The following is a 26776-nucleotide window of genomic DNA, read 5'->3' as shown; positions in this document are numbered from 1 at the left end:
CGTGCACAGGAGCAGCAATAGCAATAGCATTGTGGGAGCCTCTTGCCTTCCGCGTTGCGCGCACCCTTTCGTGGCTGGACGAAAGCGGTTGCAGCAGCAGCAAAGCGATCATCGCCGAGGCAGGCGGGCTTCATTCGCCCACTCTCCTTCCCGTTTCTTGGGGGGTGGGGGTGGGAATGGGGGAAGCGTTTCTTGGAGGCGGCTGGGAATGGGGGAAGCCCCTTCCCCGTTTATTCCCCACTTAACAAAATCCGAGATCTAGGCTCATTGAGACCTTTTGAGTGATGCAGGCGAGTTTCTTTCCGCCAAGACGCTCGTTGAGGGAAATCGCTTGCATTTTAAAGTGTCACTCGCACTTTGTGCAAATTAAGCCACTAACTTGCACAGAACAGCTTAGGAGCCAGAGCCTATCTGGATCTACTCGGAAGTAAGCGCCACTGATTTCAGTGGGACTTGCTCCCAAGTTGGTGTGCACGGAATTGTGGCACAAATGTGTGTGTATGGGGAGGGGGTGACATTACAAGACTGCATATGTTCTGCATTGCTTTTATTTTTATTTTTTAAAAAGCATTTTCATGCCTTCCGTCAAAACTACAAAATTCTGCTCTTGCAACTCTTCGAGCAGACGCCGGAAGTCAGTTTCGCTGAGATCAGTGGGGCTTATTTCGAAGTAAACACATTTTTGATTGGACGAAAATCCTTCACCTCATGTTCCCTATGTGGCAGAGCTGTCCGGTAAAAACGCGGTAGTAGGAGGGTTAGTCTGGATGGGGACCCTGCTGTTAATCCACCCGAGGTGGTGTAAAAAGCGCAAGGTCAAACGTATTCAGAATCAGCACTGCCAAATCTCAGCTTCTGGAGTCTTATCAGGACAGGAATATCTCAGCCTAGAACTGCCCACTCTGTTTGCATGAAAGGCTCCCACTTAGGAGGGCTGATTTGTCTCCATGCAAGTCTGATAGGTGGTTTGTTGCTGCTGGCCAGCGTCATCTGAAGCGTTATCAAGTATTTTAATTTTTGACTGGTGATCAAAGATCCCTGGTTATTTCATTGGTGGGGGCAGAGGAATGGTTGATGGAAAGCAAGCATGCACCCTTCTCACAAGTGGTCCTTTCATTCATCCACCCCCTACCACTTTGCCAGACCCCTGTAATTATTTCAAGGAGATGCACTTTTCATATTCAGATTATTCCCAAATAATCAACTGAAAATTAAAAGAAGGCTGAAACCCTAAGCAGGCTTACTACTTGAAAGCTAATTCCATCAAAATCAATTGGACTAACAGCACAAGCCTAACCAATGGCTACTTATACATAAGCCCTATTGAATTCAATGGAATTTACTTCCAGGTAAACAGGATTAGAATTGCAGCCTTACTTAAGAGAAAATAGGTTTAGGAGGAGAGTGTTAACGTGAAAAATACTGTCATTTCTCTTCAATATACAGTGGTACCTCGAGTTAAGTACTTAATTCGTTCCGGAGGTCCGTTCTTAACCTGAAACTGTTCTTAACCTGAAGCAACACTTTAGGTAATGGGGCCTCCTGCTGCTGCCATGCTGCCGGAGCACAATTTCTGTTCTCATCCTGAAGCAAAGTTCTTAACCCAAGGTACTATTTCTGGGTTAGCAGAGTCTGTAACCTGAAGCGTATGTAACCCGAGGTACCACTGTAATGTAAGGAGAAAGCTCACTCTCACCCTCAAGTTTTATTCTTCAGTGTGGCAGCATGTACACTTCGGAATTCCCTGCTCATTGATATTAGGCAAGAGCTTTTGCTGTACTGTTTGTTTGTTTGTTTGTTTGTTTGTTTGTTTGTTTGTTTGTTTGTTTAACAAGCTACCCAGGCATATATTTTAATATGTTTGCAATTCATATTTTTAAGTGCTGGTTTTATTTCTGTTTTTAATTTTTTCAGCTTAACCTTTTTTAACATCTGATTTTATTGGTAATTTTAATGTAGATGTTTTAGGTAAGCTGCTTACAGGTTTGGATCATTAAGTATCTAAATCCTGTTATAGAAATAAATTTCAGAAGTCCACTTTTCTGTTTCTATGCCCCCCCCATCCTTTTTATTGGTGCTGCCATTGTTGCCACTCTAGAAATGCAGTAATAGGCCAGATTGAACTAACCTGTTCTGCAGGTTGATTAAAATTCGGCTAATCAAACATCAGCAAATAAAAACAAAGAAAAGAAAAACATTAGAAGTTATAAACTGAGCCACCTAGGCTAACAAAAAATGCAGCAGAAACTGTCACACAAAAGCAAGAGTAACATCATACTTTTATTAGGAACAAATTAAAAGCCATGAAGAAATCAGCCAGCTTTTCAGGTGATCTGAACTCTTCAGCAAACTGGATGGTAAACACACACACACACACACACACACACAGAGAGAGAGAGAGAGAGAGAGAGAGAGAGAGAGGCACACAGAACTGCTGAGCACATGATGGAATGACAATGTCTGCAATTTGTAATAGTCAGTGCTTTTTTTCTAAAAAAATGTTTAGGGGTACTCTCATTTTCCTACTCATATTGAAATACTGCCCCTCAGTGAGGCCAAACTTAGATTCACAAAATGTTTAGGGGTATGTATACCCCTGCGTTGTCCCCCCCCCCCCCCAGAAAAAAAGCACTGGTAATAGTTGAAGACAGAATGATGGGGAGGACATGCTGTGCAGAAGTACAGGACAATCCTATGCATGTTTCCTTATTCAGAAGTAAGACTTCCTGTGTTTGATGCGTCTTACTCCCAGGTAAGGGACGCGGGTGGCGCTGTGGGTAAAACCTCAGTGCCTAGGACTTGCCGATCGCATGGTCGGCGGTTCGAATCCCCGCGGCGGGGTGCACTCCCGTCGTTCAGTCCCAGCGCCTGCCAACCTAGCAGTTCAAAAGCACCCCGGGTACAAGTAGATAAATAGGGACCGCTTACTAGCGGGAAGGTAAACGGCGTTTCCGTGTGCTGCGCTGGCTCGCCAGATGCACCTTGTCACGCTGGCCACGTGACCCGGAAGTGTCTGCGGACAGCGCTGGCCCCCGGCCTCTTAAGTGAGATGGGCGCACAACCCTAGAGTCGGACACGACTGGCCCGTACGGGCAGGGGTACCTTTACCTTTTACTCCCAGGTGAGTGTGCATAGGATTGCAGCCTTAATTAAGTTAGACCAGGCTTCATGTAAAGGATCTCAGGTTGTCCCAAAAACTATAGGGACAGAGAAGCACAGCTGTTCTCTCTGCAAAAATATAAACGCTAGCAGTTCTTCAGGCATGCCTCTAGCCCTAATTGCAAGACAGAAGGAAGAAGCAAAGGAATATAGTATGCAGTAATCCTTGCGTTAGCAAAGCTGGAGATTATTTTATTTTATTTTTTAAGTGGGGAAATGTGCTTTGAATGTTCTTTAAAAGTATAGTGGGTACACAGTAAAGGAAGAATCACAAGTGGATCGTGCAATTCTAGGATCCTGGGCAAGTGAATTAGTTATTTCTTTAGTATTTCATAAAAAGCTCCTAACATACCTGCAGGAATGTGGCTTGGGCAAACTCAAAACAACCAAGGACTGTGCCCTGCATCGAGCAGGAGCATGGACAAGATCCCCTACAAGGGTGGGAAGCCTTGGGCCCAGGAGCTATATAAGGCTCTCCAAGCCTACACTCCAGTCCTGCGCTTTTGCCTGGCCGGAATGTGTCCATCTCGTGTGCCTGGATAAAAGATTAATACCTTTGAAGCACATTCAGAGCACATTCTTTCCCTCAAAGAATTCTGGGCACTGTAGTTTGAGGGTTGCTGGGAATTCTAACTCTGCAAGGGGTAAACAACAGTGCCCAGAATTTTTTTGAAGATAAGAATGTGCTTTAAAGGTGCACAGTGTGTACACGGTGTATTGTGTGTAGACACATGGATGGGTGACTCCCTGGAAACCACACGTAAGCTGCCTTGGGGTTCATGACAGAAGAAAGGCGGTGTATAAATGTCATAAATCTTCATTGCAGGAAAGTACCCAGCTGAACAAAGGTAAGAGTCCATGGCTCTGCTTGCTTTTGCTGGCCCTGCCCAGCACTGGCATGCAGCTCCTGGAGCGTTGTCCATGAAGGCATGTAGCCCTTGAGCTGAGAAATATTTATTTATTCAATGCATTTATATGCCACCTTCTATTCAAAACATTCGAGGCAACCCACAACAATATAAAATGCAAAGCCATTCAGATCATTATACTTCAAAAATAAATATGACACCACCCAAAGAACCAAACTAAAATACAGCAAACTCATACTAATGAGCCTCAAAGGCCTAGGAGAACAAGTGAGTTTTCAACAAGAGCCGAAAGCACATCACTGTTGGCGCATGCCTTCCTGTGCCTGCTCCAGACAAATAAGGTCCTTCCCCCTTCTAAAAGTCTATAATTTCAGCAAGAGTTGGGGGCATCAAGGGAGGAGACAACTATGGCTAAAAATGTAAAACACCCCCCCCCAAATAATCCTGGGTACAGTACTGTAGTTTAAGGGTACTGGGAGTTGTAGCACTTCAGGGAGGGAACTACAGTTCCCAAGATTCTTGTCAGGGGATCCTTTAAACGTTTGGTGTGTACACAGCCTATATCTTTGATTAGGATTTTCAAATGTTGGTCTGCATTCCTTAGCCCAGAAAATATGAAGAGTTCTAGTGATGAAGCTAAGAGGGTTTGGTCCTGAGCAGTGCTTAGAAGGGAGACCACTTGGGAATCACCACTGCTGTCGCCTTGTGCAGATAGCATTTTATTTGTGTGTAGGGGCCAAATGTAATTGTGCCATCTGGTCCTGCCCCTTGGCATGCCTGATCACCATGCACTGAGCACATAGACTGGCATGAACCTGTGCCCTATTTCCCGTGTACAGATCATGTTGTAGGAGCCGAAGTGCTTTGGGTTCTATGCACCCCAAGACATAGAAGTTGATCTCACCAATGGGGCACGGCAAATTATCACAATGCATAGAAAAAATGTTATCAAGAGTGGGGTGGTTGTCTGATTACTTTGGCAGAAGAGTGGGTTACAAATAAGATGGCATTTAGTACCCTGTAAAACAGACTGTAGGTGACTGCCATCCAGTTTCATGACTGTCTTCTAGGACAGGTCTTAACTGCAGAAAGTCACTCTCCTACTAAATGAGCAAAACAGTCTTCTGTCAAAGTGTCCACTATTGCCTTTCTCTTCAGTTCTCATATCATAGGGATAGGATCGCCAACATCCTGGCTTTCCATAACAGGGCACACAGTTCAACATCTCATGACACAGACCTGAGAGATGCAAGGTGCAGACTGGGTGAAAGCGTCCTTCCAAAACAAGGGTAACCATGTCTGGGACTGATGGGGCTGGAGTCCAACAACATCTGGAGGGCCCATCCCTCTTCTATAGGCAAATTACACCCTGGTGTGGTGGAAAGATTCAGAACAACAATCCAGTGAGTTGGAATTATCTGCCAAAATGTTCATGCCATCAGTGAAAGGTTCAAAGCTACATCAGGGTGTCCCATGATGCTCACTAATCCATACCCCCCCCCCCCGGGAACTGTATGTAAACAATTGCCTTTCAAGCTCAGCTCCTCATCTGGAAAGTGGGGCCATTTTAGGAGTTTTCTGAGATTGAAGGAAATAAGGGCTGTAAAATTTGCTTAGCAAAAGTGCTGTATTTTTCCCCACACACAGAAAACACAGTTAGGCTGTGGAGGAGGGGCGTTGTTTGGAGGTATTTTGGAATTTTACTTCTCACATCAACTTTTCGGTTGAGCTTTCTTCTGTAAACATCAACCATGGCAAATAATGCAGCCCCCCCCCTTTAAATGAACTTCTCATCATTTCCTTGGAAAGTCTTGTGACAGTTAGCTTGTTAAAAACCTCTCGTATCACAAGACACACACCACAGCAAAGTAACCATCGAATGGAAAGCCAGAATACCCTCAAGAAGTACGGATCAGGTCACAGTCAGGGAGAAGAAGAGAGCACCTTTTATGGGTAATGATGTCCTTGTCAATTCATTCTTTGGATTTCACTGCATGCCAATTGGCAGCTTTGACACCAATGGGCTGCCTCCTCCCACTTGACCTTTTAAGAAAGGGGCTGTTTACATCTTATTAATGGCCACTTCAGCACCCAACCCCTTCCATCTCTTAACAAGATCCTGAATCCAAGGAAGGACCTGCATAGCAAATTCCTGTTCATAAGCACAAACTCAAATTGCCAACACACAAACTGAAGAAGCTGGCTCTGGTTTATCTTAAGATAATGAAAGAAAAGTGTTTTCTTATGAAAACACTTTCCCAAACTTTATATATGGAAATAACTGCACTTGGTTTCAGAGACGCTGGGCAATATCCTGTGTTTATCATACTTAGAGCAGACCCAGTGAAATAAACAATTCTCTTAAGTATTACTTAGTTGGATGTCAGTCACTCTTTCTGAAGCAATGCTTGTCACTAACATGTGCATTGATAAATATGTCTAAATATTTAATATTTTGTGTAATTAGGGCACCCTGTGTGTAATCTTTTACCCTTGATACCAGAGGATATAACAAAATTCCACTACCATGAATATATGTGTAAACACTCCACCACTATTTTACCGCCTTCCTTTGTTGCTTTGCGTCTGTGATACATATGCTTCAACGTTCAAGATAAGCCTCTATGGCTATAGCAGCAGGAGGCCTCAAAGTCCACATAAATGCACAATACTGTTCAGATACCCATTTAACCTGAGAATAATATTGCAGCGGCATTCCATAGGGATGCTTCAGCCACACACATATTGCTCAGTGTTCTCAGGGGGACCAGAGGAAAAAGGACAAGAAGCCACTACAATTGCTAACCTGCCTTATTCTTAGACAAGCAGAAAAAACAATGAAAGCATAATTTTAAAACCTTCCAGTGTACTTGCGACTAGTGATTCCCAAGGGCAGAAAGTAGCATGGATGAGATTCAAATGATTTCCTGGCGGCAAGTTGGAAAGCAAAGTGATTTGGAGAAGAATGCGTAGCACCTCTGCAGGTATCAAGTTCATTCCATGTTGGTCAACTGTGAAAGCTAAGCATGACATCTGGATTCTGATAAAACAATTTTGCCCCTCGCTGTCCTGCCTGCCCTTCTGCTGCAGCAGACACATTCCTGTTGTCTTTCCTTTAAACCCTTCATTTATCTGCCTTCTTAATCAGGTTTGCCAACTCCTGATGCTCAGAAAAGCAAGTCAACTCTCATCCTCATCCAAATTGCAAGAGAGGCTTATATATTATGTGATCTAAAATAATACATTTTAGATTGCTTTTTATTTGCCATCTGGTTTCTGAGCCTTTAGGCTACACTGAGGTCAGACATTTTTTTATTATTATTTTTACTGCAGATACATGGTGAAGAAGAAAAAAGGAAAAGGGAATAACGGATGAGATGAAGCACTTTCATACATACAAGGAAAAACAATAAAGAGAATGAACTCAAGCTACAGTGAACTTGAACTATGCTACCTCATTCTAATAGCAGCACTTGCAACTTACCACCAACTAGAAATTAATACTTCGACTGATACATACAGAATAAGTGAGATGCTTCTGATAAAAGAACATAAACCATGCTTTTCTTTATATATTCTCCAAACTGCACGAAAACGGCTAACAGACCAAAAGTGTTTTGTTAAATGCATGCTGAATGCCACAGGCACTCAACCTTATTTCCTATGTGTGTCCTTATTTTATCATTCTACCTCTGTCATAGCAAAATGAATCTTTAAATAGTTAATTTGGGGAACACACAATGTATTTTCACAAACATGAAAAATAGCCATGGGGCTATGCCAGTGGTTGAGCGCTCTTCATAGAGGGGTCTTTGGAGCTCCTTCCTCAGGGCTACTTCATCTGATATGGCCTCAAAGGGGTGTTGGTGCTAAAATCTTATTGATAAGGCAGACCTCCACATGGAGTACTACAGACATCCAACTGACCACAGTGTAAATTTGCTAATTTCTTAAATGTATGCTTAGGTACACCAATATATAGGACCATGGCTGGTTGGCTTTGTAGTATTCTGCTACTCTATCCCATTACTGACTTGTTCTGCTACTATACATAAAGACTATTTCTCCGTGCATTGCCCTAGTGTTGTTTTCTCACCATTTCCTGATTCTTTCTTTAGGGGCAAATATGGTTAATTCTGTCCCCGTAGTCTTAAAAAGTTTATTCATACTGATCATGGTGTTGTTTTGACAAAGTCCACAGAACATTGTCTCCTCTCTCTCCCTCTCTCTCTGTCTCAGAAATTGTTCTCTTTCTCTTCTTAGGGGGAAAACCCCAGGATTTAAAAAGAAGATTCTGTTGCATTTAAACCTGTGCAACAGTGGGGCTGTCAGGGCAGAAGTCCAGGGCACCAAACAGCAAAAAATATACAGGGGGCCCTGTAAGGCTATTAATCTCAGGATTATTATTTTTTTAAAAACAACAACACCTAGCTGCGCCATTGCTATGAAGTCTTCTGTTACTAAGCTTGTGATGTGTTGTTTTAGATTATCCATGTCTTATGTTGTATGCATAGGGACGCAGGTGGCGCTGTGGGTTAAACCACAGAGCCTAGGGCTTGCCGATCAGAAGGTCGGCGATTCGAATCCCCACGATGGGGTGAGCTCCCGTTGCTCGGTCCCTGCTCCTGCCAACCTAGCAGTTCGAAAGCACGTCAAAGTGCAAGTAGATAAATAGGTACCACTCCGGCGGGAAGGTAAACGGCATTTGTGTGTGCTGCTCTGGCCCCATGACCTGGAAGCTATACGCCGGCTCCCTCAGCCAGTAAAGCGAGATGAGCACCGCAACCCCAGAGTCAGTCATGACTGGACCTAATGGTCAGGGGTCCCTTTACCTTTTTATGTTGTATGCATGTTGTCAGTTTTTTAAATCCACTGTTGTGATGTGTGCATATGCATGCATTTCCAGAAGCAAATGTGACCTTTGTAGGAACTTTCTTCTGCTATATTAGCACCAAGTTAATGCTGACAGTTTTTCATGGTTGGTACCTTATCCCGCAGAGTCTACATGCTTATGATGACCAATGCCTGAAGAATATAGATCAGCCTCCCACAACCTGATGTGTGGCTGTGTTGTTAAGGCTGATGGGAGCTGCAGTCCAAAATAACCCAGAGGGCATTAGGTTGAGGAAGTCTGATGTATATGTTATGGCTTATCACAATCTGATTGAAAACAAAATGGAAATGAACAATAATAAAATAGTATCATGTTTATTATTACTTTGCAATTAATATTGATCATGGGCACACACACTTCACCCAGCCCTCATTATGAAAAACCTCATCAAACACACCAAAAGTACTGTTAGAAATTTCTTTTTAAGCAAATACTTCAGAAAATTGCAAAGATTTAAATCTTTCAAAATACATAAAAGCACTTAGAACAGAAATCAAAACAGAGCATAACATAATGTTGAAAAAGCAGGAAAAGCAAGGTACTTCTTGAGGAACCACCTTGAGGAACCACTACCAGAGCTTGTAGCTCAAAGCAAAAACCTTTTCTGCTCACTGTCGTCAGCTATGGATTATGACTATTGATGAAAAATTTACCAAGTGGTAAATTTAAGGAAACCGCTTGCACTAGAATAAGGTCCACAACCTCTGCTACAAATCTGTAAAGATGGTAGGGGTGGGGAATCACGCCACATTTTTTTTAAAAAAAACAGATCCTTCCCCCGAAAAAACCTTGCAATTAGATGCTAGTTGCATATATACTGGACTATGGTGTTGGTAACATCTTAAAAATGCTTAACTTCACCCATGATTGAACCTAACTGTATGTATGCCAGGACCATCACACAGTCTACAAGAATCCCCATGTTGAAGCCAAGCCATGTGGATGGCAGCTTTCAGACAGTATAGCTCCCACATGGACTGCCACTAGATTACAACGTATGAAGTGGATTAATCTTTGGGATTAATCTTTGGGAAACAGTGAGTTATTGTTGAATGGTACAATTGCTAAGAATCACTGTGGTGTTATTATTTTGCTTTATCTGTAGTCCATGTGGCTTTTGTGTGAATTGTCTTCTACGCTTTATGTACACATGCTCAGAAGGTTCCATGGCTCATTTGTCCTACACAATTATAGCATTGGTCTTAAGGATGCACGAGAAAGAAACTTTGGTGTCACTTGTCGGCCAAAAGGCTATATGGCTGGCATTTAGCAGTTGCAGAAAATGCTCCACATTAAGGATTCCAGCTTGGGGGGCCCTCCAAACATTTTTCATTATGTCGGAGGGGTGTCAATACCATTGATTTTAAGCAAAATACTCCTGCCACAGAAATCATTATGTAAAGCACATTTCTAGACATTGGGGGATTAAAAAGAGAAGGAGGAGCCATGGTGATCTGATGTGGTCCAACTTTTTATCAACCATGGAAGCCACAAAGCTCAGATACTAGCACTGGTGTACCACTGGCAGCACAGTAGCGCCTCTGACGATGCCACATTTTTAGAAAGATCACTGAGTCTTGTGACACCTTGAAGGCTGACAGATTTATTACAGGAATAGCTGTAGTGGGCTACAGACTATGTGGGCCACAGAATAAAAACATTTATTAGTCTTTTAAGATGCCACAAGACTCTTTGTTGTTTTATAACAGACTAACGTGGCTTCCCTTCTGGAAATCATTAAGGTCATGTAAAAATCATCTTGAGACAATCTCCCAAGAGGGTGAAAAGACCTTACTGATATACTGATGGGCTGGTTAGCAAAGCATGTAGGGTATAATTATTATTGTATTGCTAACCTAAAAAAAAAACACCATTTCAGATTTCAGCAATTATCTCATAATGAACATATGGATATATCCTTAAATGTTTGCAGCCAGTAATGCCAATGCCTCTTTCAATCATGCATTTTTAAAATATAGATATTCTTCTCTCTCCGTTATGGGTGCTTTGTATTGTTTCCATTTTGATCTACAGTGCAAACACACATGTTGAAGTTACAGTGATCTTGTGCTGCAACTGGGGATTCCTTTCTTTAAAAATGTTTAGGCCTGAGATGTTTGTTTAAAACACATGCCCAAGTATTATGCTTCTTGCAAAATGAATTAAACTAGTATGACGATTACCATTATTGTGAATTATGCCAGTGCTGGGCTTTATAAAATTAATGCAAATATTGCCCTCAAGCAGTACCCTGCGTGCGGAGACAATGACATACGGTGTATGAGAATCAGAAGATGAAATGGAACTGAGCTCTCCTGTTCCAATGTGAGTTATAAACAGGCACTGGAAAAGTGAAAATGATAAATATTTTATATAAGGGAGGGGGAAGACAGTGCACAAGCCAAGTGCAACCTGCCATAAAAAATTGAAATGATAATATTGATGTTAAGTCAGAGTTACTTTTTCTTTCTTCGCTGCCTTTAATTATGCATTTATTTATTTTGCAAAGTAATTGCACACGTCGTTTTAGTGGACTGGAACGGTCGTCTCTCTACATAAGTATATCACAAAGAAGCCATGCTTTGCAAGGTGATTTAATTTACATTTTGTGTGTGTGTGTGTATATATATATATATCCTAAAAGAAACTGCGGCTTTCCCGAAAGTCCTATTTACTGGTCCGTATGGGGGCGGGGATGGCACTACCAATCTGCAGCTAGTAAACAAGAGGTGAGCGCGAATCTGCGCGTGCCCTCCGCACGAAGGTTTACGGTAGAGCACTGGCTTCACAAAGCCTTTGATGTGCCAAAAATTCAAAAGCAAAGCGAAGTGCGACAGAAGCCTGGAAACATCCTGGAAAAAACTTCCAATCTTTTATCGAGGCCTATGAGTTTCTGGTACCTTGACGGGCATAAATCCAGCTGGTGGAAAAATAAATAGAGAGGAAAGCCTTTCAAACATAAATAACTTTTACTGTCTGGCAAAGCACCCGCCCCAAGGAAGAAGGACACGGAGCATTTTCTGGAGAAGCAGGGCGCCCCGCAGATAAAGGATTTCATCACTTGCTTTGCAATCCTGCAGGAATTTACGAGGGGCTCTGCCATTCCCTGCCTCGCAGGGGGAAAAGGCTGCATCTCGCGGCACCCCTTCCTGCCCTTGCCGCTGCTGCGCTTCTTCGCCCTGGCCAGAAGGGCCCCTGCCCCTTTAAGCGGAGACTATGACATCACCCGACCACAACTCCCAACAAGGACACCCTCTCGGCTGCAGGCGCCTCCCCTTGATCTCCAGGCTCAGCAACGCGTGACGTCATAGGGATGAAGGGGCGCCCCCATTGGCGGGGAGGCCCGGGATAGCCGCGCCTTCCGAGTTAGAGCGGGGCCAATCAGAGGAGAGGAGTTTGTCTCCATGTGGAAACCATGTGGTTCTGAGCAGCAGGAGGAGGAGCCGGGGCTGATTATACTGTAACCCAGCCAGGCGGATCAGAGTGCAGCCGAGGCAGCCCCGGCGTTTGCGTTGCAGCCTCGCTGATGAAACTTCAGGCCGGGGGGGGGGGGAGGGAGAGAGAGGCGGGGGCTGCGCGTGGACGCTGCCCAAGTCCTCACGCCTTGTTTGTGTGTGTGTTTTTAAGAAGTTGTACAAAATGGCATTGGATAAGCGCATTTTAAAAAGTTTTAGTGAAGCAGAGCTACATGCGCCGGGGGGGGGGGGGGCTGCAGCACTGTTGTTTGCAAATGCAGGCGGAGAAGAGAAGCCAGCACCTGCTCCTCAGCATTTTCTAACCGTGCACAAGGTGTGAGAAATCCAGTGTAAACCGAGAAAGATGCTTGTTCCCCGAAGGGGTGGGGGACGAGGGACGCGCACGTGATTTCCCTGGAGGAGATTACAACTCACCAAACCGACAGCCCCACAGACTTTCAAATCGGGTCCAGGGAGACTGCAGTGTTATTCCACGGAGGCGTTATGAATACTCGGATTGCTTTCTGAAGCCAGTGCATTGCCGCCCCTCCATTTATCCAAATAGCTTGGAGAGCGTCCCCAAAAATACGGGATAATCGAAAAGTTCGCATTAATGAGAGTGCTGCTGTTTACATCAAGTTTCATATTTACATAGGCCTCCCTGCAGGAGACACCTGGCGAATTCAAAATAAATAAGGCTGTAGGAGGAGGACATAATGGAGGCGAGGAGTGTTCCTACCGCATATGCCTTGCTGATTCAAAGAGAATATAAAAATAAACCATTAAACTGACAGCACCATTTAACAACACGCAGATCTTCCGCTGTAAGCAAAATTACTGTTTTGAGTTCAACTACTGTCAGCACCGACAACCCATGTAAGATAACTGGCGGGGCTACTTCTACAGAACTGGCAAGACAATGCGTAGGTTGCTGCGTTGATGTAATCCCTTGTTGTTTTCTCCCTTTCTTTGGCATTGGATGAGGTCTTTTTAGAAAGCTTGGAAGAGGTTTTTTAAATGCTCCGGAGGGAAACTGATACTGTACTTTGGTGCAGGTTTGTTTTTGTAAGCTCAGAAAGAGAGAGGCGAGCCTGACCCAGTTATGTGCACCACCCTCACCTGCACCAATGAAAGGAGGTGACCAAGAGACATGGACTGGTCCCACACGGGCCAAGTTGCCGAGAAAGAGAGCTGCGGGCGCCACCCCACCCTCGTGGGCTACCTGGCTACTTTGCTCTTTGCCTACGTGACTTCCCATTGGAAAGGGGGGGGGGAATGAGCGGGGGTGGGATCCTGCTCCCTTAATTTAGCTCATCTGCCTTGTGTGATCCGGCCGCGTCAAGCGAAGGTCCCTCCACCTGAGTCCTCAAAAGTCTGGTTGGGCGACTCAGGAGGAACAGGATTTACAAGGAAACGAACTGCCTTCTAAAAATATTTCCATTGATGACAGCAAGGCCTGTGCCATTGCAAAGCTCGACGACCAGGAGGAGGAGGAGGGGAGGCTTTGTCGAGTCTTCGCCCTCCATCCTCCTCCCGGAAACAATACCCATATCCACTTATTCATTAAAGAGAGAGAGAGAAAGCGATCAACAAAGGCTAAGCGAGTTGAGCTGCAATGGAAATTTACACGGGGGGATTGCGCGGGGGCGACAGGAGGGGGGGGAGCGCTAGATCCGTCAGGCCCACTTTGTCCGTGGGGCCGAAACAACAAACGCACAACCCAGAGACTGCTTGCAAGATGCAAATAATAAACTTAAACCCAAGGGGAGCGAGTTATTTCAACACCTCCCCCCTCTTCTTCCCCACTGCAGGGGCTGACGCGATGCATTGCTTTATTTATTTCCCCCATGACCTTCCTGGTACAGTCGATCACACGCCAGCGAGGTTTGGTTAAAACGATCCCCGGCTTGTTATTGTTCTAGGAGCCCCGCGCGAAGACGTTGCAAACGAGCGTTTCCCGACGGATTGTTATTTTCGCTGACGGCGACGCTAGCGAGGGGGGAGGGGTGCTGGGGCAAATCCTTTTCCACCAGAGGAGGAAGGGGGAGAAAAATACACATCTCTCTCTATTTGGTTACCCCGCTTTTGTTCCCTTTCACTTATTATCCGGCTCGGTTTTCTGGACGGAGGAGGGAGGGGGAGGAGTGCAAGAGTTTAAAAATATAAACAAGCTCCCTCCTCCCTTTTCCTTTCTGCTTAAATCTTCGAAGTATTCCCGTTTGTCTACTAGCCGAGCATAAAGTTTGTTTTGCATTGTCTCCCCTCCTCCCTCCACACCAGCCCCTAGTTGGGCCAGTTTTGTTCTCCCCCCTCCCCTTTTGACACATTACCAGTCTTTTATGGGAACGGGAGATCTCAGAAAAACATGCCACAAAGATGCAAATATAACATGATGACATTGTTCTGGGTCACTTTACGGGTAGCACGGGATGTGGCTTTGCTTTGTTTCTGTTTCTAAAAAAAGAGAGAACTAAAGAAAAACAATGTTTTTCTAATTCGATCGGGTGGTGTGTTGTTTTTTTTTAATAAAAAAAATCGAAATCTCTTGGTGCATTAAAAAAGAAATACCGTATATATTTGCTGGGATGTGGTTGTAAGGGTGAAACTAACCGAGAGTTTAGCCTGATCTGGTAGCCCCGGCTCTCTCTCTTTCTGTCTTGTTGCATCTTCATGAAGATTTTCTTCATTTTCTGTTGTCATCGCACATGCCTGGCTCTCTTTATTTTTTTTTTATTTTTTAAAGGAGCAGCAGAAGAAGGAACCAAACATAACCAAAACTCCACTTACTTTTGTTTTCCTTCTCGATTTGCTCCAGGTAACTGGCTGCTTCCAGCAAAATCTGCACGTTCTGTAGGAAAGTGTTGATCTTCTCCATGGAGTCCTCGCTGCTGGTGTTGAAAATGTCACTGAACGGGCACCTGGACATATTATCTGCCACTGGCAGTTGCTGCTGCCGCGGCTGCCCTACGCCAGGCTCCACAGCATCCTCTTCACATTTGAATTCCTTCCTCGGCCTGCCACGTTTCCCCATTGCTTCTGCAAATGGAAACTTTGAAATTTTTAAAGCCCTTTTGGCCGACTTTCCTCCTCTTGTTGCAGTTTGTGTGAGTGTGTGTGTGAGAGAGTGTGTGTGTATGTCTAGGAGAGATTGAATGAATCAAGGGACCTCTTGATTCAAAGACTCCGGGCAGGTCCTAGTGCTCGTCTTTTTCCTTGTCTATTAAAAATGGGAGTTCATTTCTTTCTTTCTTTCTTTCTTTCTTTCTTTCTTTCTTTCTTTCTTTCTTTCTTTCTTTCTTTCTTTCTCTTTTCCCTGTTTTACTCAAAGGATTGAGCAGAGGTTCAACCACATTTTTATTTTATTTTTCAAAAAAACATAAAACCCCTATTGGAATAAAACACATATTATCCCTGCACAGTGTTATATAGGCAAAAAAGGTTCCCTGACCCCAAGGAGCTTACAGTCTGATTCTCTGTCAAACACTGGGAGAAGGAAGTGCAGTACAAAGGTAGGGAGGTGAAACTTGAGGAAATGAAGTTACATGATATACACAAAGCTGGGTTACAACTGGGAATAAAGGTTAAGCCAAAGGGTGTCTAGAAAAAGTGGAAATAATTATAACATATTATTTTTCATTTTCTAATGAACAACACATACCTTTTTCTTTTGTCATTTCAAGTGTAAGTCACATAATTGTTAAGAATCTTATACCTGGATAAGCCGGTATTATTCTTGTATTATTCTGGAAAAAACCGAAACAGTGTAAACAGTGGTTGACATAGCCCACAACTTAAACAGAAGAGAAAAAAATGGAAAAGGCTTACAAAATGGCAGTAGATGGTTATAAAATAAGGACAAACATCTCTTATTCCTAAATGTTGAAAGGCTTATTTGAGTTGTACATGGAACACTTTATCTCTAAAAAATTGAGACATAAATAGAAAATGCTTTTAAAAAACTGGGATGGGCATAGGAGGGTGTTGTACACTGAATTTTCCTATTGGTGTGAGTGAAATGTAGCACAACATGACAATGGTATATCAATTTTTTAAAAGTCCACAGGTATGCTGTTTAAAAAGGAATATTAAAATCTGGGACAGAAACACTGGCATCATAAGCAGAAAAACTAACACAATAATCCCCACATCTGAATTCTCTCTCTCTCTTACATTCCCCAACTGATAATATCTTGTAGTTTGAAGACCAAGGAAATGTTATTTTCCCCACAAGAGATGAACTTGCTGTGGAAAAGACTCACAGTTCCTCTGAACAACTGTGCAACAACTTAGTCTTGATTGTGAAATAAACAATAATCAGGAAGGACTGCCACAGAACTACCACATGAAAGACAGAAATTCAGTAATTTAATACACATATGATGTGAGCATCATTTCTCATGCTGCACTGTCAGGAGCTGCTGGACGCAGCTGCCCCATGTGGTTAATCACTGAACTGCAGGCAGCAGTTTCTTTAAGTAGAGTACCTTCAGACCCTTGACTGACTCCCCATCCAAGCTGGCCATGGGATCTTCCTGGGCAGAAAGGACTACTATAACAAGCTTCCTGTTCCAGCGATGCCTCACCTGAAAAACAAGGTTTTCCTGAGGAGTGGCGTGTTCTTTTTTCCTGGGTCTGGTTCCTAGTTTGTCCTCTGGTTTTGATTTGCTTTATTGGCAAAATATTACTAAAACAAATGATCAAAATGCCCTATTTCACATCATGGAATCTTAGGAGTTTCTATTCATTTTTGTGTGCTTTTTATGTGTATTTATGTTGCTGTCTTAACTGGTTTTTAGGCTGTGTTTTTGCTTTAATGTTTTCATTCTATATTTGTTTTTCAAGCTGTACACTGCTTAGAGATTTTCGAAATGCTAAGTGGTACACAGTATAAATGCTTTTAAACAAGCAAAGAAATACATTTTTAAAAGGTGACATTCAACTGTGATCATGCCTCCTTGATGATGAATGGAAAGATAATAGTATCACAGAATTGTAGATTTAGAAGATACTCCAGGGGTCATCTGGTCCAACCCCCTTCAGTGCAGGAATCACATCTGACAGATGAACAAACTGTGCTTCAAAACCTTCAATGAAGGAGAGTCCACCACCTTCTGAAGTAATCTCTTCCACTGTCAAACAGCTCTGTTGTAAAGTTCTTCCTCTTGTGTAGTCATTATCTCCTTTCTTGTAATTTAAATCCATTGTTTTGGGTCTTACCTTTTGGAGCGGCGGAAAGCAAGCTTACTCCATGTGACAGCCCTTCAGATATTTGAAAATGGCTATCATATCAGTCTTCTCTTCCCCAGGCTAAACATCCCCGACTACCTCAACTGCTCCTCATAAGGCTTGGTTTTCAGACCCAGTATGATCTTGCTGGCCCCACTCTGCACATGTTCCAAATGTTAGTATATATAGAAACTTCTGGGTTTTGTGTCACTGGCATGTAGCGTATTGTACAAAAGTAAGAGTCACATCCTTTTTTCTGACCATTTTTGCCACTGACTTCACCCAACACTGATATGTGGCCCCTGGAAAGTTCCCCATGTAGAAATGTGGTTCTCGGGCTAAAATGGGTTCCCGATCCCTGGTTTAAGGGATACTTCTGACACCAATGTTCCCTTTCTGTCAGAGGTGCTAAACAAATATCAGAATTACCTATTGAGGGATTCTGATGCCAGATTAAAATTGGACCATGGTTACAATTACCTATTACCACTATTACCTGATTCTTCACCTCATGTACCTTTTAATGTGGACTATTTCCTCACTCCGCCTGCCAACCTAGCAGTTCGAAAGCACCCCTGGGTGCAAGTAGATAAATAGGGACCGCTTACTGGCGGGAAGGTAAATGGTGTTTCCGTGTGCTGCGCTGGCTCGCCTGATGCAGCTTTGTCACGCTGGCCACGTGACCCGGAAAGTGTCTCCGGACAGCGCTGGCCCCCGGCCTCTTAAGTGAGATGGGCGCACAACTGTCAAGACTGTCTGTCAAGACTGGCCCGTACGGGCAGGGGTACCTTTACCTTTTTACTATTTCCTCACTCAGCAGTGAGTGTACTATATCTTCTACAATGAGTATCACAGTGTTGATGTTAGATATATATTTCCAGAAGTATACATTGAAAGCTCACTGTTGTCGTTATCTCTTTTTAAACAAGTGTGCCCACTACAATGGTTATATTAAAATGCATATTACAGAGACGACTGTCTTTTAATTGCTAGAGAATAGATGTCTGCCATTCAGATACATAACATGAGCCAGAGGTTTGGTACTATTTTTGATGTAACCATTTGTGATTTTATCTGTGTAGAAAAAGGGTTAACATGAATAAACAGACATTGATTTTTCTGCTTCCTATAACAAAATATTGTGTAGTCCCCAAATCTATTACATATTTTGGAAATTGACATGTCTCTCTGTCCATCTGTTCTCTGTGTTTTGGACACCTCTTGCCATCCAATTTGGCACAAGGGTTCCCTTGGTGGAGGAACTGCTTGTCTGAATATTGGATGCCATTTTGAATCAAGTCAGCAAACTGAAACGTTCCATACTGCACTTATTTGGACACCTCTTGAGATTTTGTCACCAAACTTGGCGCATCAGCTCACAAGATAGAGGAATCAGTTAGGATATCATCACATGCCATTTTGAATCAAGATGGCAGACAGAAATGTTCCAAATTGCACTGATTTGTACATCTCTGAAAATATTGCCACCCAATTTATCACAAAGGTTCCTGATGTTGAGGAGCAGCTTTTGGATACCATTGGACGCCATTTTGAATCAAGATGGGCTACTGATCCTTTCAAAATTTGGAGACTTCTGAAGATAATTTAAATGCTAGGCTGCTGCTGGAAGAACCCTATCCAGAGGAACACTTGGCATTCCCCAGAGCAAACATTACAGACTCTGACAATGAACAGCAAGGAGATACAGGTCTCTCAGAAGTCACAGTAGCCCAACCTCCTCTACAAGACACAGAGGGTCCCTGAACAGAATCAGAGGCCGAGCCACCACCCAATCTGGGGACCACCAATACCTAAAAATGCAGGCCCATTCAGATGCCAGATACTAGAGTGCCCATTTGGAGAACATGGACTCCTCAGGAGTAAGAGACCATTTGTGGGGAAGCTGTTTGTCACAAGTAGACCAAACTCTTCATGCAGCCCAGATGGTCTGCAACTTTGCTGTGGGTGGGACTCTAAAGGTTCTTGGTTTAAAGCCCCCAGTTCCTGGCAAAGAATGCTAGAATGTCTTTGTACCAGCTCTTTGGCTGGCCTTTGTTTTGACCTTGGACTGTTCCTTGACCTTGTCTCTTGTGCTTTGACTTTGGACTGTGACCAGATCTCTCTTTTCAGATTGCCTCATGAGTGGTCTGGGAACTGCTGGACTTGGTTTCATTTGAAAAAGGATGGTAACCAAATTTTTCATGACGGTTCCTGAGATCAAAGAGGAGATTTTTGTCTATTGTTGGGTTCAATTGCATGCTGTATTTAATCAAGATGGTGGACTAAATCTTTCAAAACTGCCCTGATTTTAACCACTGATTTCAAAACTGCACTGGTCCCTCCCCCCCTCCCCCCTCAGCAGTGCTGGGCTATACGAAGCACTTTCTGCTAGTATATTATAATACAAACTATTGTGCATACAGCATTTCATCTGAACTGGGCCTTGGTCAAAACCCACACAAATGTAACCTGGAGCAGCAAATCTATTAAAGTAAAACATTGTAAACTGAACTGCAAAGTCTCAATGCTGCTACAGACTTGACCTAGCTTTTTGCAGATGTAAATATCATTGCACTTAGTTTTCACACACTAAGGTAGGGGATAGATCAGGCCTGGTAGATTTGGCCTGGGTTCCACAGAGAACATGTTGCTAGGGGAGTGCTATAATAAATAAAGTGGTGTCTTTGTTACAACTCCAGACAGTTTTGATGGATTAATAGTACAGAACGATGTGTTCTAAAATGCAGAAACTAGCCGGTACTGTAAGTGCCACACTCTCAAATGCTACCATGTGCTTCTGTTGATAAGTTCAGCTTCAACTGCAAGTTGTAGCAAGTGTGGATGTGTGTTCATGCGTGCACGTGTATTGTGAGGGGAAAGTGCAGACTCTGGTACTGTTGCATAACCTTAAGATCTTGAAACTTGATGTTACAGGGCCAACCTGTGTAAATCAACAAAGAGCTCATGGATTGAATTCTCATTCATACAGTTGACTAAAATCATGAAAGACTCAATGGCTTATTTGTTAATTTTTTTTTTTTAATTCACTGTGTGCAATTGTAATATCATCTGACTGCAGCAATCATGACAATCCTGTGAGACAGAATTTGAAAAGTGAGCAGGATGGAAACAATGCCATTTGAACACAGGTAAGTGAGAGGGTAGGGACGTGGGTGGCGCTGTGGGTTAAAGCCTCAGCGCCTAGGACTTGCCGATCGAAAGGTCGTCGGTTCGAATCCCCGCGGCGGGGTGCGCTCCTGTCGCTCGGTCCCAGTGCCTGCCAACCTAGCAGTTCGAAAGCACTCCCGGGTGCAAGTAGATAAATAGGGACCGCTTACTAGCGGGAAGGTAGACGGCGTTCCGTGTGCTGCGCTGGCTCGCCAGATGCAGCTTCGTCACGCTGGCCACGTGACCCGGAAGTGTCTCCGGACAGCGCTGGCCCCCGGCCTCTTGAGTGAGATGGGCGCACAACCCTAGAGTCTGTCAAGACTGGCCCGTACGGGCAGGGGTACCTTTACCTTTTTAAGTGAGAGGGTAACAGTTCAGACCTACTTTATCTTGCTATCATTGTTATGTGTAGCTAGCATATTGTTAGTGAAGGCACTGAAAATAAAGTTGCCAGTCTCCTTGGGCTTCTGCATAACTGTCCAGTGTGGGCACATTTGGAAGACCGTGTACAGTTCTACTTGTTCCATCTTCAAGAATGATATCATAGCACTGGAAAAGATATAGAAACAACCACACAATACCTTAAAGCACATCATATATACACATATATGTATATATGTTGAAGTACCACCAATAAAATGATATGAGCCATAGTATAACAAAGCCAAGAGGAACAATCAACTGAAAGCCTTCTGGAAGAGCCATGGTTTAGTCAAGCACCTAAAACAGGGTTGGGGAACCTGCTATGTCCAGATGTTGTTGGACTCAACTCTCACCAGCTCCAGATATCATGGCCAGCAGTCAGTATTGATGTGAGTTATGTAGACCAAAAACCTTTGGAGGGCACCCCATCCCTAGCCTAAAAGAATGAAATGTTGGGGCCTGATTAACCTCCTCTAGAAGGCCATTCCAGGAAGAGAGTGAATATTGGGTACAAAGAATATTTCCAAGCTTTTCATAAAAACGACAGCGCTTTCTTACCAGTGGCCCATCTTTAAAGTATCTATTTTCATTGGAGGGGTACTGCCATTCAAATCCAGAAGCGACTTATCAGCTGGGGTAGAGCCACTAAGCTAGCTTCCTTGCAGGTGGGTTGCTGTTGCTTACTGTGAGGGAGGTGAGGCAGCAGGGAGGTTGGTGCCATAGAAGAGGGCTAGATTGATTCTGGTGGTGCATTTGCACCATTCTGACCTCCCTACTGCCCCACCCTTCCTGGTAGGCAACAGTGACCCAGCTGTTGAGAAGCTAGAGTACAGTCATACCTCGGGTTGAATACGCTTCGAGTTGAGCGCGTTCGAGTTGCGCTCCGTGGCAACCTGGAAGTAATGGAGTGTGTTACTTCCAGGTTTCGCTGCTTGCGCATGCGCAGACACTCAAAATGACGTCACGCGCATGCGCAGAAGTGGCAAAAAGCGGCGCGTGCGTGCACAGACGTGCCATCACTAGTTACGTTTGCTTCTGGATGTGAACGGGGCTCCGGAACAGATCCCGTTCACATCCTGAGGTACCACTGTACTGGCTCTGCTTCTGTTAGAAAATCTTTGTACATTTCCCTCCACAAATTTAATCTGTTTTGTAAAGTTTGAAACTTTCCATTAGGAAAGACCAACCTGGGTTGTTTTGTTTGTTTGTTTCGAAAAGCAATAAACATACCATAATCTTCATTGCATTCAACATGAGTGGTATTAAAATGGTGGCCTTGTTTGTTTTGCAGTGATGTCATCATCGGGCTATTTAATTTTTGTCATACTTTTGGGAGACAGTTAGCCTGGTTGTTTCTTCTCTCTGGTACTTGGAGTACTATCAATATACACGGTGCTTTGGAGAGCCCAGCTAAAAGTTTTACAAGCTACATTCTACAAACAAAGAAGAGTAAAGGCAAAGGAGAAAAGTCAGCTGTGGCCAAATGTGGACAGGAACAAAACACTGGCAAAATATGAAGGAATTACATTAAAAAGTGTCTTCACCATTTGTCTTTTTGTCACTGAGCCTGGAGTTTTCAGGGTGAGGGAAGCAATCTGTCATCCCTGGCCTTAATCCATCAATATGGTCAATAATCGCCAGCAGAGTAGGAACCGGGAACCAAGCAGCTTCAGTGGAACCTCAGATATATAGAATCAAAAAAGGTTGTGCAAGTAATTACAGCAAATATATCCCTTGTTCAGGGGAAGGCAGTAGATCTGAACTAGGTTAAGTTCCAAGCAAAGCTGAAGGGCAGGTGCCAAGGCCCAGAAGGTGAAGAGGACGTGGTGAGGTTCTGAAAATAGAGGAAATGCAACTTCGGTACAGGAGCAGGAATACCATAACAGCCTGAGGTGCAATGTCTGACAGAGCCAATGGCTGGTTAATTAACATCCTACTGACAAGAGGAAATTGCAGCCACACTAGACTGTCCTGGCCACAGTTACTGTTGGCCAATCAAGTCAATAAATGTTGCATATTGAGCTGCCAGTAAAGAAGCCCTGAAGTAGCACACTAGATTTTGCCTTGGACATATATATATGAGGAGGCCCACATTCTCTCAGCAGGGATCTGCTAAGGGCTGGGTGCTGGGAGTGTGTGGAGCTATAGTCAGCAGTAGGTGGAGTTTGTCTAGAGCTCTCTCTCTCTCTCTCTCTCTCTCTCTCTCTCTCTCTCTCTCTGCCACCCACCTCTCTCTCTCATTGTGTGCTTTCCTCCCCTTCATCTGTTTGTCCGTTTTGCCTTTCTACACATCCCCCACCTGCTTCAGTGGTGGCTGGTGCACACTGGGGAATAGTTGGGTGTCTGGCTTCAAGCCCCAACAGAAGGTGGAACCAGAGCCAATGGGAGGCAGAGTCAAATAATTCTACTTCTACCCTCCCCTTCCCTGGAGTTAACACTGAGACCAAAGAAGGAAGAAGCTGACAGACAGTGAAACCCCCTGGACTGATTGTAAGTAGCGGGGTAGGCAGGTGGGGGCTGGCTGAGAGCAAAATGAGGTAGGTCCATCTCAGTTTCTTAGGGCAGCCGCTGATTTCAGGGACTGGAAGTGGCTCCGCCCCACTGCAGCAACCAAGGAACCAACAAGCCCACAAGCTCCCCTGCCACCCAGAATCCCAACCCCAGATGCACAGCAGCCACTGCACTAAAGACTTTGGTGCCTCCCTACAGATCCCTGTGGCACCCAACGCCCCCCCCCCCATGCCCCATAGTGCAGTGCCTGACATTCAGGTCACATCAACCTCACAAATTTAAAACAGAAATTTCTTATATTTTTTCAATAGTCATGGCTTCTCCCAAAGAATTCTAAGAATCATTGCTTGTCATTGACACTGACCTCACAGAGCTACAATTCCCAGCACTTTACAGGACCTAAGCTTCTCCATGGACTGTCAAAGTGGTGTAAGAATGCTTTAAATGTATGGCACAGATGTGACCTCACTGTTCTTGTCTTATATCACTGATAGAAATTTTGAATTACTCATGTTCAGGGCTGCTAACAGGGAGGTGCAAGAGGTACACATGTACCAGGCCCCGTGCTAGCAGGGGCTCCATACTCTTTTTTTAAAAAAACAATGAAAGCTAAGTCAACAGGACATTTCTGAAGAAAGTTACAGTACAAAAAGTGGAGGTAGCTGTAATGTCTTGGCACTCAGCAGGCAGCACTATTTAGCATTTCCCACCCTGCCCCGCCCAAAACCTCTGCTGGGCACCAGGTTGGGGAAGGCTATCTGACAGGGTTTGCAAGAGCCTAAGAGACAGTGCTGAATGCCTCTACCTCTGCCCTAGCTTAAGATACAGCTTTAATTGCAGTGGGGTCAACAGCTGCTATTTGCTCCATAAAATGCATTTACACAACCAGGCTGCCAGAAGGCAGCTGTGGAAACTAAAGTTTACTTTTATGCCCCATCAACGATCTATTGGCTTCTCCCTCCATCACAGATTGACCTCAGTTCTTTGTATGAAGGAAATTCCTTTTCAGAGAGTGATAGGTAGTTCATTCTCTGTGACTCATTCTCAAATACTGTGAACAACACGAAGCACACCCCACCCTTAAGAATGTAGAAGCAAACGCTATGGCAGCTGTCTATTGAGGGAGGCAGTTAAATTCCTATCAAAATGTGAAATGAATAAAACCTTATAAACTCAGCCTTTGCAGATTTTGCCATACATTGCTGTATAATGGTGCTGTTATATGTCTGAATGAAAACAGGTCTAAATAAGGTACAGGTGTTCTTTAGAAGTAATTCTTTATTTTTAAAATTTATGTATTCAAAGTTTTCAATCCTGTCCTATTTATTTGATAAACTCAGTTACTCGAAGTAGCTTACAGAAATTAAAATGTTCATTGAAAATACATCCTAACAGAACAACAATATTGAGAAAAACAATATGAAAAGGAAAGAGGTTCGGAAGATTAAAAACTCTAAACAAAGCTCACCATATAAAGATATTCTATGGGAACAGCCATAGCAGAGTGATGGCCCATCTGCCCTGCATGCAGAAAATCTCAGATTCAATTCCTGGAAGCTCAAGTTAGGGCTGGGGGGCAGGGAATCCCCTCAAAAGTCATTTCACTGCTTTCACTAGCATGTGTATTTACTTTACCCTTTCTGTACACACTGCTTGACTGGGGAAAACGCACTATAAAATCTGGGAGAGGGTGGATTTTGAAGGATGGCTATGTTTCAGTTCATACATTTTTTCAGAAAGTGTGAATTTGGTAAGATCCCCTTCAGATGCAAACTGAATCAAAATTCTGCCCAATCCCTAGTTGAGAGGATGGAAGAGGGAGGGGAAAGCCATGCATGTCACCCTGACCAAGAGGAACAGGATAAAAAATGTAGCAACATAATATAGTTTTGATTTCCCAAGTGTCCAGTTGCCTCTCTTCCGGGGCATAGGTAAATACATCCATTAAAGAGTCTGCTTGCAAATGATTCAGAGGACAGTACACTGGCCATGATGATCTCTTACTTGAGCAAATGTGGAGGCACAAGCATGTGCATTTACTGTGATCATCCGCTGAGGCCCTTCTCCAGTTCCCACCCCTCTTCAGAGGCTGGGTGGGTGGCCACCAGTGACAGGGACTTTTCGGTTGTGGCCCCTTTGAGCCTTCATTTGTTTTATGTGTTTCCGTGACTGTTATGCCACACCTTCCCTGCTGGATTGCTAGGTATTCCCAGGGCACCTTGTTAAGGAAACATCAAGGAAACAGCTTCAAACAAAATACGTTTGTGTAGTAAACAAAAAGAAAACACTCTAATGATACGAAAACATAATGCAGAATACAAAACCTGGAAAGGATTATAGATTTTGATCACAGCTGTGCATCGCAGCCCTAGGCATACTAAGTAGCAAGTGCCAGTGAGCTCAGTGGTACACAGTGCTTTTTTTCTAAAAAAATGTTTAGGGGTACTTTCATTTTCCCACTCATATTGAAATACTGCCCCTCAATGGGGCCAAACTTAGATTCACCAAATGTTTAGGGGTATGTGTACCCCTGTGTCCTCCCAGAAAAAAAGCACTGGTGGTACAAACACCCAAGTAAGGAAGGGTTTAAATGTAAATGCATTAAAAGGCTGGGGGCAATTAAACAAAACACACAGCTTTTGTTCAAGACAGGAAAGACGACAAGGTGGGTGCTGGGTGACTTTAAAGATGTTGTTATCACTTGTTTGCTGCTCTGGGCTCCATTGGGAGGAAGGGCGGAATATAAAATTGATAAATAAATGCACAAATAAATGAAAACTCCCTAAGCAAACATACTTGTCTCAGTCCTGTCCCACCCCCCCTCTATCCCTTAAGTGCCTGGTGATATTTTTTTTTAATTACCCCTCCCATGGATTGATGGTAATTACAGAATGCATTTGATTGATCTGCCATTTTGTACAGTGATTCTCACAATAATTGTGTGTCTGTTCCTGTTTTTCAGCTTGTTTTGCTTATACAGGCTTATAATTATGCAAGCCAACTAAGAGATCAAGTGAAGGAAAGGTAGGATGCACACCTTTAAAATAAATAATGGGTCCAACCCAGCGAAA

General features: G+C 43.7%; 1 protein-coding gene across 2 annotated transcripts in view; it reads right to left on the bottom strand.

The window, feature by feature from the left end:
* MXI1 (MAX interactor 1, dimerization protein) overlaps positions 1–15521 on the bottom strand; it is an 80899-nt gene extending 65378 nt beyond the window's left edge. The window contains exon 1 of one of the 2 annotated variants that reach the window (XM_077930222.1): positions 15165–15521. In XM_077930222.1, the coding sequence (XP_077786348.1) occupies positions 15165–15408 (244 nt within the window). In that variant the 5' untranslated portion in view covers positions 15409–15521. The remainder of the gene's footprint in view (positions 1–15164) is intronic. The other variant, XM_028730320.2, reaches the window with a different exon arrangement.
* Positions 15522–26776: the final 11255 nt, after the last annotated feature.

This window comes from Podarcis muralis, chromosome 6, assembly GCF_964188315.1.
Source record: "Podarcis muralis chromosome 6, rPodMur119.hap1.1, whole genome shotgun sequence".
Lineage (NCBI taxonomy): Eukaryota > Metazoa > Chordata > Lepidosauria > Squamata > Lacertidae > Podarcis > Podarcis muralis.
This window is presented reverse-complemented; position numbering and strand designations above follow the sequence as displayed.